Source organism: Bos grunniens, chromosome 11, assembly GCF_055505025.1.
Source record: "Bos grunniens cultivar Pamir isolate PY7600 chromosome 11, Bosgru_T2T1.0, whole genome shotgun sequence".
NCBI classification, from domain to species: domain Eukaryota; kingdom Metazoa; phylum Chordata; class Mammalia; order Artiodactyla; family Bovidae; genus Bos; species Bos grunniens.
Window position 1 is genome coordinate 104,376,605 of NC_141175.1, and position 12,985 is coordinate 104,389,589.

General features: G+C 47.1%; 1 protein-coding gene across 2 annotated transcripts in view; it reads left to right on the forward strand.

Moving 5' to 3' along the window:
* Nucleotides 1-2,663, forward strand: part of TMEM131 (transmembrane protein 131) — a 180,892-nt gene extending 178,229 nt beyond the window's left edge. For both annotated transcript variants that reach the window (XM_086328103.1, XM_086328105.1), the window contains exons 40-41: nt 213-373; nt 1,618-2,663. In XM_086328103.1, the coding sequence (XP_086184229.1) occupies nt 213-373; nt 1,618-1,902 (446 nt within the window). In that variant the 3' untranslated portion in view covers nt 1,903-2,663. The remainder of the gene's footprint in view (nt 1-212; nt 374-1,617) is intronic.
* The last annotated feature ends 10,322 nt before the right edge of the window (nt 2,664-12,985 follow it).

Sequence of the window (12,985 nt, forward strand, 5' to 3'; positions counted from 1 at the left end):
TCCCATTAGCTGTGATGGTGTTTGCACGTGACGGTCCAGTGAAAGGCGTGGGTGAGGTTCTGAGGTCATGGGCAGGGGTGCCCCCGACACCCCACCGTGAATGGTGGGGGCTGCTGGAGTGGGTGCGATGCAGACCCCTGAGAGGACACCCAACCTGCCCCGGGAGCACGGCCGGATCCAGCGCACACTTGCCTTTGCTTCCTCTCTTCCAGAAGTGTTCAGCAAGCTCGGGTTATCGCGATCATGCAATCAGCCCTCACAGAGGAGCTGGAATGAGCTGAGCAGCGGCCCCTCCTACCTCTGGGACTCGCCGGCCACAGAGCCCAGCCCTTCCTGGCCAGCCAGTTCCAGCTCCCCGACCCACACGGCCACAGTGAGTCCTGGGCTTGCTCAGCCTGCCTGCTCAGGCAGCGTCACAGCTGCCGCTGTCCCTGGGGGTGACGCTGACAGAGATGAAGGATAACAGCAGTGTGAAGGCATGGGCACGCTCATCCTGTCCACTGCTGCGTCTTCATTTCTGCCAAAGTGACCATCAGTTCTCTTCAGAGCCGAGATGGTCCAGAAGTTACAGGAGGAAGGCTGAGACGCTGAGGCTTGATCTCTGAAGTCTCTCATCTCAGCCTCTCCCAACCTGTAAGTTAGACTGCAGGGTGACTGGGGGCCCCTCTCGGATCCCGCCACCTCCAGGTCAGACGGTGCCTGAGTGTGGCACACACTGGGTCCCGGGAGGCCCGTGTCTCGACGGCACCTGAGCGCGGCACACACTGGGTCCTGGGAGGCCCCGTGACTCCGGCTTTTTCTAGGTGCATCTGTTTATTTCTCGGCTAAATGGTTCTGCAAAGGTCATGTGCCACAAAGAGTAAATGACTCCTGGTTTCAGCTTTGACAAAATCATCACAGAAAAATAGGATCCCATTGTGATCACTTCTTCACCCTCAGGAAGACTCAGTTAGATGTGCAAGGTTTGACCAGGAGATGTTTTAACTTCACCAGTTCCGAAGTTTGTCTTCACTCGTAATCATTCTGGCTTCAGTTCTCCAAGTGTCTTAACTGTTCTTTTAAAATGGGGTAGAACCCTTTGAGACCTTTCAGGCCATTATTGATGGGTCTCCCCTGGTGGCTCAGAGGGCAAAAGAATCCACCTGCAATGCAGGAGACTTGGGTTCTATCCCTGGGTTGGGAAGATCCTCTGGAGGAGGAAATGGCAACCCATTCCAGTGTTCTTGCCTGGAGAATCCCAGGGACAGAGGAGCCCGGCGGGCTTCAGTCCGTGGGATCATGAAAGAGTCTAAGCAGCTGACACCGCCGCCTTCTCCTCATTGCTGGTGCACCTGCCCAGCTCCTCCACGTGCTGCAAAGGTGGCGGGGCGGCTCGCGGCCCCGTGAGCTTCACCTTCTGAAACGGGTGGGCTGCGCTCAGCCCTGGCTGTGGTGGGCACCCTTTAAAGTTTCAGAACCATCTGCTCAGGTGCTGAGGCGGCTGTGTGTATGAAACATCCACTTTAAAGTAGACAGTGAGAGGAGCCTGTGTCCTAGCCCGTCGTTAGCTTACCTTCCCCGCTCTGCCATCTGCCCCTTCACGTCTGATGCTCAGCGTCCTCTGTTTTGTCTCGTCAGCCCATCCTTGGCAGCACCAGCAGCCTGTGGTCGTCCACTCCGTTCAGCAGCTCCATCTGGTCCAGCAGCCTGCACAGCACCCTGCCCTTCACCAGCCCCACCAGCACGTTGCCGAGCATCAGCCTCATGGGCCCCGAGAGCGCCCCGGCAGCTCACGCGCCCTCTGCCGCCAGCCCCACCGACGACCTGGGCCAGACCTACAACCCCTGGCGGATATGGAGCCCCACCATCGGACGGAGGAGCTCAGACCCCTGGTCGAATTCGCACTTCCCTCACGAGAATTGAAATTAGGCAAAAAAAGAAAAATAAAACGGTGGTGGCCCCTGGTCTAGACCATGACGTGCCCGTTTCCGAGACATCTTGAAGGCTCTCCCCGCTGTTGCTGCCCACTCCTCACCCTCCTCATCTCTGCAGGGCAGGCTTACACCACTCGCTTCTTTCAGATCTTTCTTGCAATTATGATAATACGAGATTTGCTGTTGTGCTTTTAGAGAAAAGTCTGGACTCAGCCACAAACTCCAGTAAGACCTGTACATCTGAAAACCTTACCTGTTATCAGCTGCCCACCACCTGTCTTCTCCCACCTTATCTGTCTGTGTGAACACCAATTTGATATTACAGCAAGGTGACAACTCAAGTTGATTTCAGAAGTCCTGGCATGTGACAATTTTATTAAATTACCAAGGTTGGTTTTTTAATAATTTCACAATATTATATGCCAAGATCTAATTTTAAAAATGTATGAGGACTTTGTGCTGAAAATACAGAGTATTTTTTTAAAATAAGGCTGTCTCGGTTTAAAAGCAGATTACAGAAATGTTAAGTCAACTTTAAGAACAGTGAATGAATGTTAAAACATTCGGTTGAGACCATATGCATTTTCTGTGCTGTTTGTACTTGAGGTATGTAACATTTGTATACCTGAATTTATTTTCAAGATAAACTGAAATGCACATCGCCAAGTCTTGAGATACAAGATTGAAGGTGTATTTCTTAAAAATACAACTTTATGTTGTACTTTGAAATAAATGATGCTTTTTTCAAAAGCCTTGAATTTGTTGTGTCTTTTTTTTTTTTTTTAAACACAGGATATGCATATGTTGGAGCTGTCTCACACTAAAGTAAGTCATTCTATCAAGTGCCTCATTCTGTGGAGTTGGACTTACTGTGGCTGGAAGCTCTGTGGCCTAATTAAATTCTGAGTATTTCCAGAGTATTCCCTAAAGGCCCTTGAGAGGAAAAAAAGCTCACACATCTAAAAAGAAGTGCTCGACCCTTTCCAGTTTTCATATTCCCACAGCTCCTCCAAGTGGTGCCTGTAAAGATCACAGTTACCGGGCAGGTTCCACAGGCCGTAACACATGAGTTTGGTTTAATCTCTCAGAAAGTGCTGCCTGCTTCAGCAGGCTTCTCTTGTCATCCTTTTCCTGGCCTGTAAAGCCAGCCTCTGCTGGGGTAACCAGAGATGCTAAATATGAACATTCTGTGTGGGGTCAGTCACAGCACAGAGAAATCCAGCCTTCCCCGTGAAGGTCAGCATGTGGAGCTGAAGCGTCGTCTGGAGAGACGCTGAGCTTGGCCTTTTCCGTATTCTGTCTGAGACTCTGACACCAGCTTCCTGTTCATTCAGAGCTCAGGCGTGCCAGGCTCATGGAAGACCTGGGCCCTGGACCCGCATCTGCCTAGCAGGCGCTTCTGTGCAAGGGCAAAATCAAGACGCAGTTACGGCGTGGGGTTCTACACCACAGCAACTCATAAGATGTTACAAAGCCGCTGACCCACTGAGCGTCACACAAACCCTAGTTTACAGAAAGAAAAAAAAGGTTTTGTTGGCAAACCTTACCTCAGTCAGTATCTCAGGGATCCTAAACTTGCATCTTTGGAAGAATCACCTGAAACTCCCAAATGTCTTCTTTGACCCCGTAGGACCCTCATCCTCAGGCTTGAGAAACATGTGGAAGGGGGAAAAGCACAAAGCGTCTGCTGTTACCTGGGTTTTTCAGATAATCCGGGGCAGGTATTTGAGAGGCAACCTACTCATCAACCAGACCCAAGCCTTTGACCAGATGCAGCCTGACAGTTACCTGCAAAACCAGGCCGCATAGTAGCTTGCTCTGTGCTAGGCCAAGGCTGAATTCAAAAGTTTGTAACATGGGTTTCCCTGGCGGCTCAGATGGTAAAGAATCCACCTGTAAATGCAGGAGGCATGAGTGCAAGCCTTGGGTTGGGAAGATACCCCCAGAGGAGGAAATGTCAGCCCACTCCAGGACTCTTGCCTGGAGAATTCCTTGGACAGAGGAGCCTGGCGGGCTACAGTCCATGCAGTCACAAAAAGCTGGACACGACTGAATGACTAACACTTTCACTTCAAATATAACAATAAATAAAAACAATATATTGGTTATAAATTTTTATAGATTACTGCAATTCCTGAAAACGGTATGTTAACAAAATATCCAGATTAACCTTAAAAACTTAGACTAAAATTAGTCTTTAAATGTTGTTTCTGAAAAACTGATAGAATTTTAATTTGCCCTTATTTTATGTCAGTGGGGAGCAAAATATGCAAATGGTTTTGGATGATAGTATGTTTTTGCCATCTCAAAATTTTAGAGTAATTGAAATAAGTACTCATAAAATATTAACTTGACAGTTTTTATACTTCTGTCTAGAAGGAAGTCTTGTGTCTGAAGGAAAAAGTACAGGTTGATTACTATTATGAGTCATAATTAATGTAGATAGTGATACTGCATGCAGTAATGCAGAGACTTCACGTTATATGCCCAGGATAATAGACGATGTGATTGTCTTGATTTTTTTTAAATTCATCTTAATAATTTAATGTGATACAGTGCTAATACTGAAAGGTTAATATTTTAAAGCTACAGAAAAACTAAATCATCTATTTATGTTTGTGTGTGCTCAGATGCTCAGTCCAGCTCTTTGTGACCCCGTGGAGTGTAGCCCACCAGGCTCCTCTGTCCATGGGCTTTCCCAGGCAAGAATACAGGAGTGGGTTGCCCTTTCCTCTCCAGAGGATATTCCCCACCCAGGGATTGAGCCTGAATCCCTTACATCTCCTGCATTAGCAGGCAGAGTCTTTTTTTTTCTTTATTTATTTGGAGGATAATTACAACATTGTGATGGCCCCTGCCATACATTAACATGAATCAGTCATATGTACACGTGTTCCCCACATCCTGAACCTCCCTTCCACTTCCCTCCCCACCCTATCCTAAGTCATCCCTGAGCACTGGCTTTGGGCACCCTGCTTCATGCATCGAACACACCCTGGTCATCTACTTTACATGTGGTAATGTATATGAAAGGGAAAGTCACACAGTCGTGTCCGACTCTTTTCGACCATATGGACTGTAGCCCGCCAGGCTCCTCTGTCCATGGAATTCTCCAGGCCAGAATACTGGAGTGGGTAGCTGTTCCCTCCTCCAGGGCATCTTCCTGACCCAAGGATCAAACCCAGGTCTCCTGCATTGCAGGCGATTCTTTACCAGCTGAGCCCCTAGGGAAGAGGTAAGGTATCTGTTTCAATACTATTCTCTCAAATCATCCCACCCTCGGGCACTAGTATTATATATCTTAACACTAGTATTTATATATCTATATACATTTAAATGCATACAAATAAATGCATATTAATCCTTTTTACATTTGTCTTATGTAAATAATGTACCAAAGGAGTAAAATTAGTATCTGGGTTTTTTTTAATGTAAGATGACTTGGTAAGTATGCCAAATGAAGAGACCAAACTGTTAACTCAGCACTTTTTTTTCCAAATACTTAATAATATTGTTGGGCTTCCCAGGTGGCTCAGTGGTAAAGAATCCACCTACCAATGCAGGAGATGCAGGTTCAATCCCTGGGTCAGGAGAATCTCCTGGAGGAAATGGCAACCCACTCCAGGATTCTTGCCTGGAGAACCTCACGGACAGAGGAAACTGGCAAGCTACTGTCCATGAAGTCTCAAGAGAGTTGGCCACGTCTTGGCAACTAAACAATATATAATTTTGTTAGAGTCCTTAGAACAGCCCTGACTTAATTTTATTTGTTCCTAAAAGAAAAGCCTATCACAGACTTAAATTCACTCTTAAAATATAGACCTATCTGAGAAATTAAATCATACTCTGATGGCTGAAATATTTGCCTATACCTGGACAAGTTGGCAAAAACCCCTAAAAGCAAATATTTGTACTAGTCATTTAAATAAATGGGGGTGGGGATGAGAGGGTGTCAATCCACCAAATTTGAATGGTTTAGAAACAAAGAGGCTTTTTTCCGTTTGCCTGTACCACAGGCTTGCAGGATCTTAATTCCCTGAACAAGGAAGCAAACCAGGACCCCTGCAGTGAGAGCGCTCAGTCCTGACCACTGCTCCATCAGGTAATCCCACAGAGAAGCTTCTAAGTTTGGCAAAGCCTATAAAGCTTGTGTCAGCTACAGATCGGTACTTGCCTGCCATCTACCTTCTACCTCTGCAAAGATTAAATGACATGCTGCTGCAGCTGCTGCCCTTCAGTGTCCCCTGCAGTTCAGGCTGGGGAGCAGAAATGAGGCCTCCATGCTAAGGGGGAAACTGGCAGGACAGGTTTTCAGATAGTTAGATATTTTCGGGAGCTGATTTTATGAGCCCAATTCTTGTATCTCCCCATATCTAGAAAAGCACTAAAATCCTTCATGGTGACAATTATTCCTTGTGACTAGCAGCGCTTCATGAGACTAGTAGAAACCTTTTGCAAAATACGTGCTTGATTGCATGTACTCCCCTTCACCAGACTCACATAAATACTGACCTGCCCTGCCTCTTCGGAGCAGCGTCTCAGAGCTGAGGTGCTGTCTCCCAGGCTGAAGTCCTCATTTTGCTGCAGATAAAACTGTGCTCACAACTCTCATGTCGTGCATTTTCTTTTAAGTCAACAGTTGAATGACAAAAACATTTTAGATGCTTTTCTGCTGTTTAAGAAAATACCTATAGTGACAGTAAAAGAGGGCTTCCTAAGTGGCTCAGTGGTATAAAGAATCCACCTGCAATGTGGAGACTCAGGTTCAATCCCTGGGTTGGGAAGATGCCCTGGAGGAGGAAATGGCACCCCACTCCAGTGTTCTTGCCTGGAGAATCCCACGGACAGAGGAACCCGGTGGCCTAGTCCATGGGGCCACGAAAGAGTCAGACACGACTTAGTGACAAAACAGCAGCAAAGTCACAAAGACCCTGATGAGGCTCAGGCTGGCCACCACACCAGAGGGGAATTCGCCCATCTCACTGGCGAGAAAAGCTGGGGAAGTGCAGAGACGCTGTATACTAACTGTCAGAGCAGAAAAGGTTAGGAAAAAAGATGGGAGAAGTCACGATGCACATTATATCTTAGGATAGCTGACTTATGCACCAAAAATATTTACAATGGAGTTGAACAAAATTTTTCATGATATAACCCATAAGAGCAGAGATAGATTGACAATATTCATCCATCACTCATAGGATAATGTTAGAAGTATTACCAGGGATGTCTCCACACTATCCTCCCCCAAAGCAAAACAATCCTGACAAAGTGTAAAGGAGCCCAGGGGCAAAACCAGAGGCTTGAAGGTACTTTACACACCTCCAAGGGGATGTCAAACACGTGCCTCCTGCCAGGGACTACAAATGCATTCTGACTGGTGTTTATTTTCAACCGTAGATTGAAATTTTCCTTGTGAGGGCACCACAGACCTAACTAAGGCAAAAGAAACCCAAGACAGTGCTTGTTTCCCAACCTGGAAAATTTCTGCTTACCTCTCTGATAACAGCATCTTTTTTCTAGTATTGTTACTAGAAACCCTGTTTTGCCTTTAATCCAGAAACTTCACTCTCTTTATGTCTACAATCCTCTAAAAAAAAGAAGAACTAATGATATTTTTAAAATAATAACAAACCTCTCAGAAACCTTAAAAAAAATTTAATGTAAAAAGATTACCCTAAGACTTTGCTGGTGATGCAGTGGATAAGAATCTGCCTACCAATGCACGGGACACAGGTTCAATCCCTGGGCTGGGAAGATCCCGCATGCCACAGAGCAACTAAGCCTGTGCTCCGCAACAAGAGAAGGCACCACAGTGAGAAGCCCAAGCACTGCAAAGAAAGAGTAGCCCCCGCTCTCCACAACTAGAGAAAGCCCACAGAAAGTAACACGGACCCAGCACAGCCAAAAATAAATTATTTTTTAAATTAAAAAAAATTTAAAGATCACCATTAGCATAGTTTATAAAATCGATCACCTCCAGGGCCCAAGCTAGCTCCCTGTGAATTAATAACATGGCACCTCAGGGACTTCACTGGCCGTCCGATAGTTAAGACTCCATGCTTCCATTGCAGGGGACGTGGGTTCAACCTCTGGTCGGGAACTCAGATCCCGCATGCTGCAAGACTGAGGACAGGAGGAGAAGGAGACAACAGAGGAAGAGATGGTTGGATAGCATCACTGACTCAATGGACATGAGTTTGAGCAAACTCCAGGATACAGTGAAAGACAGGGAGACCTGGCGTGCTAGAGTCTTTGGGGTTGCAAAGAGTCAGGCCACAACATGCACTGCTGCTCTTATTACAAAAGTCAAGACAGAAACAGCAAATCTTCACAAACAGATCAAAGCTTAAACAAGATGCCCTACATCTATATGCTGGATTGTTACCCAGTCATTAGAGACCGGCATCGAAATTAGGAAATGATGCCCCTGCTGCCACAGGGATGGACCTTGAAGGATCAGCACTAAAGGACCTCTGCCAGACACAGGAAGATAACAGCATATGACGTCCTTTCTGGGCGAGAGAGAGAGAGAGAAACAAAGGAACAGATTTACAGCCCAAAGAGAAAACCTGAGAATTCAAACTCAAACAAGGGTCCCCCCAAAAAGAAAAAACTTAAGGGCCAGGGGTCAATTACAAGGTGAGGACTACCATAGACACAGAGATCTGTATCTGTAACAGATAATGCTCACAAATTATCAACATCTTTGCATCTTTCCACATACACAGAGCTTTCTGTCCTTCACCCATACACAGAAAGGTGGATCTCTAAGGGATAATGCACAAGGATATCTATTCTGTCCTTCCGCATATACACTGAAAACTGCCTGTGAGACAGAAAATTCGCAAGGGCCTAATATTCAGCACCATGTTCGACATTTTCCAATAAACTCTCCTGCCAAAGAATCCAGGAAAGAGTAGATATACTCCATGGTTGCTTCACTGCTGAATCAGGGGGCTGTACATGGACAAGGAGCACAGCATGGCCCATGGACGATACTTCAGCATGTCATTGGCTTGTTGTTAAAGAAAAAGAAGGAAATGTGGGAACTACTGTATTCCCTCAGACGTCCCCGAGTTGATTTCAATTGCTTGCCAGAAACCTGAGCAGGCTTGGGTTCCAGGGATGGACTGGGGTGAGCTGGAGACAGCCTTAATGAAGCCTCTTTTAAAATCTATAATGTCTGTTTGTCTCTGGCTGGGACTGGAGTGCTGAGACAGAGGCCTTGCCGACTTTGGAGGTGATATTCAGCTAGCCTGCAAGTGAGCTCGTGCTGGAATTCCCAACGCAAGCCTCCCTCCTGACAGTGTAACTTCCTAGGCACCATGGCACCCTTAGCTGGGTGTTGTGGCCGGGGCTTACATTAGTCTGAGGGTTCGGGGTGTGAAGTATTAATGGAAGGACGGGTGAGACACAAGTCCATAAATGTTTGCTCAGGCATATTTCACTCGAATTCAAAACCCAGGAAGCTGGCCCTGCCTAAGGCTCCGTTTGACCCAGGAACCAGAGGTGGGTGGGACTGGTGCTGCCACCTTGTGGACACTGCCTGTAACTATACCGGCACCACACTAGCTTACGCGCGCCTCTCACAAGGCCGGGGGTCTGTGAACGGTAACAGCTGCCCTCAGGACCGGTTCTGCAGCGCATATTGCAAAGATAAATTCCAAACACAATGGACATTCAGGTGGCTAGTGTCACAGGTACATTCACACAAACTTTAAGGAACGACAAAAAGCACAATACCACACTCAGGACAAAATGCTCAGTCTCCCTAATGACAGGAGGAATACCAATCACACGGACAATGAGGCATCGCATCCTCCCGGTCAGATTAGGCATCCTCATGGGGCTACAAGCGATAAATGCAGGAGAGAGGCTGGAAAAATGGGAACCTCCCACACTGTCAGTGTGAACGTACACCGGCAACTCCCAGTAAAATGGACAGTCTCCAAATGCCTGCCGAAAAGCTACCGAGAGAGGCAAAGCCTAGGACCTGACATTCCACACCTGGGCCTGGATCCCCAGAAATCCATCATTTGAAAAGAGACGTGCACGTCAGCATGCACCGCGCAGTGTTCACAGGAGCCAAGATAGACAACACAACCCTCACCCACACATTAAAGCATCAACAAGATGTGCTACATGTACAGGATGGACTGTTCCTCAGCCACAGAAAAACGCCACTGAAAACATTATGTTCCCTGGTGGCCACAGGGATGGAATGGAAGGATCATACCCTAAAGGGACCCAGCCAGACAGCGGAGACCATCCACACGATGTCCCTTCTGGGCAAAAGAAAAACCAGAAACATAGGATCGAATTTACACCCAAAGAGAGACTTCTAACTCATAGCGAGGGTTCCAGAAAAAACAAAAGTGAAGGGATGGGGACAAATTAAGGGGTTGAGGCTAGCATAAACAGAGAACTCTGTATCTGTCACAGATAATCCACCAGGACTATCGGCTTTCTTACTTTAATCTTTCATTCATTTCTCAGCACACACACAGAGACCTCTGTCTCTGACTCATCCACAGAAATGTCGAGCTCTAAAGATAATCCACAGAGATAATCTCCTTCCTTCCTCATAGACACTGAAAGGTGGGTCTGAGATAGGTAATCCCCAAGGACCTTGAGCTCAGCAGGGTGCTCAACATTCTGAAATAAGCTCTAACACATAAATATACAAATAAAAAATATCAGATACACCCTATGGTTACCTCATTGGAGAAGGAAATGGCAACCCACTCCATTGTTCTTGCCTGGAGAATCCCAGGGACGGGGGAGCCTGGTGGGCTGCCGCCTATGGGGCCGCACAGAGCTGGACACGACTGAAGTGACTTAGCAGCATGGTTACCTCATACCTGAGTCAGGCATCTGTACACTGACAACAGGCACAGAATGACCAGTCGACTATACTGCAGCACAATAGGGGCATGATGTTAAAGGAAAAGAAGGAACAGTGATGCCTATTTTATTCCCTGGCCCCTATCTTATTTGGCATTTATCCTATAACAGGAGGCTTGTGTCCTGGGACCCTGACACACTGGCTTGTGTCCTATGTCTGGACAGGGTGGAGTCGAGACACCCTGGCAGGGTGCCCTTCACTGAGACCCTTTTTAAACCTCTTGTGTCTGTCTGGCTCTGTCTGGGACCAGAATCTGGAGTGGGATCAAGGCCTGAAGGATCTTGGAGGCAATAGTCAACTAACCTCCACCTCTCCTGGTGCTAAGTTTCCCAGCCTCCTTCCCAGCATGCAGCCTCCTAATCACCTTAGTATCTAGAACTGGGGGCACTGGCCCCATTTGGATTAGTTAAAATTCGGGGGCACAAAGCTTTAGGGATAGGATGTAGTGGAACACAAGCCCCTATGTCTTGCTCAGACAGTTTCATTCGAATGCACAGCCCAGGAGCCTGTGAATCCCTAAGGCTCTGGTTGCAGAAGGAAATGTAAGTGGACATGGGAAAGTGCTGCCGCCTTGTGGACACGCCCTGTAACTACACCTGGACCACCCGTGCTTATGGGCACCTGGAGCACACAAGGCCTGGGGGGCTGTTTATGATAACGGCTGCCCTTAGGATATGTCCTGGGGGCGGCTATTGCAGAAATACACGCTGACCAAAATGTAATTTCAGGAAGCCAAGTGCCACAGAAATTATCCTCACACCACTTAAGAAAAAAGGAAAACAAAACCTAAACCTCAACAACAAACCAAGATGGTCTGCATTCCTAATGACTGCAGGCATGTCCATCAGAAGTACAGTGGGAAATCAGATCCCACAGTCCAGTGGGCATCCTCACAGGACTACAAACAATAACTGTGGGGGAGAGCCTGGAGGAAAGGAAATCCCTACACTGTCCGTGGGAATATACACTGTTGGCGCTATAAGGACGGCCTCTGAACACCTGCCAAAAAGCCATCAAGAGAGGCTGTGCCAAGGATCTGACATTCCCACACCTGGTTCTAGATGCCGAGAAACCCATCAATCAAAAAAATACCAAATCCCAACATGCACTGCAGCTCTAATTAGAAAGCAAGGGAGGATAAAGCAGAATCCTCACCAACAGATGAAAGCTCAAGCTAGATGTGCTACATCTAGATGATGGGTTGCCATGCAGTCATAAGAAACTGGCCCTGAAATTAGGAAGTGATGCCACTGGGGCCACAGGGATGGACCGAGAAGGATCACACACTGAGGGAACTCAGCCAGACACAGGAAGACTATAGCATATGATGTCCTCTCTAGACAAAAGAAATACAGAGAAACAAAGGAACAGACTTACAGCCCAAAGAGAGACCCTGAGAATTCAAACTGAAAGTTAGGGTCCCCCCAAAAAGAAAAAAGTTAAGGAAGGACCAAAGATTAATTACAAGGTCGGGACTGACACAGAGAAATCTGTGTTTGTAATACATAAACCTCAAGCATTATCAGCTTCCTTCCTTCCATATACCCACAGAGCCTTCTACCTTCACTTATACACAGAAATGTGGATCTCTAAGGGATAATGCACAAGGATTCTCTTTCGTTCTTTCACATATACACCAAAAATTGCATGTGAGCTACAAAATTCACAAGGACATGACGCTCAGCACATTGTTTTACCTTCTGCCATAAATTCTCTGGCAAAAGAATCCAAAAGAGAGTAGATGTACTCCACGGTTAGGTCAGTCCTGAATCAGGGGTCTGCTGCGTGGTTCGTGGACTATACTCTAACATGGCTTCGGCTTGTTCTTAAAGGAAAGGAAAGGAAAGCAATGCCTTGTGTATTCCCTTGGATGTCCCTGGATTGATTGCAACCATATGCCAGGAACCTGAGCAGGCTTGGGTTCCAGGGCTGGACTTGGGTGGAGTGGAGACAGCCCATTATTCCCATTTTAAATCTATGCTGTCCGCTTGTCCGCTGGGACAAGACTCCCTAGAGGGACAGAGGCCTTGGGACCTTGGAGGCAACAGTCAGCGAGTAGGCAAGTGTGCGGATGCTGGAGTTCCCAGAGCAAGTCTCCCCGCTGACAGTGCACCCTCCTGGGCAAAGTATACCCTCGTTGGCTGGGCTGAGCTTACTCCTGCAGTCC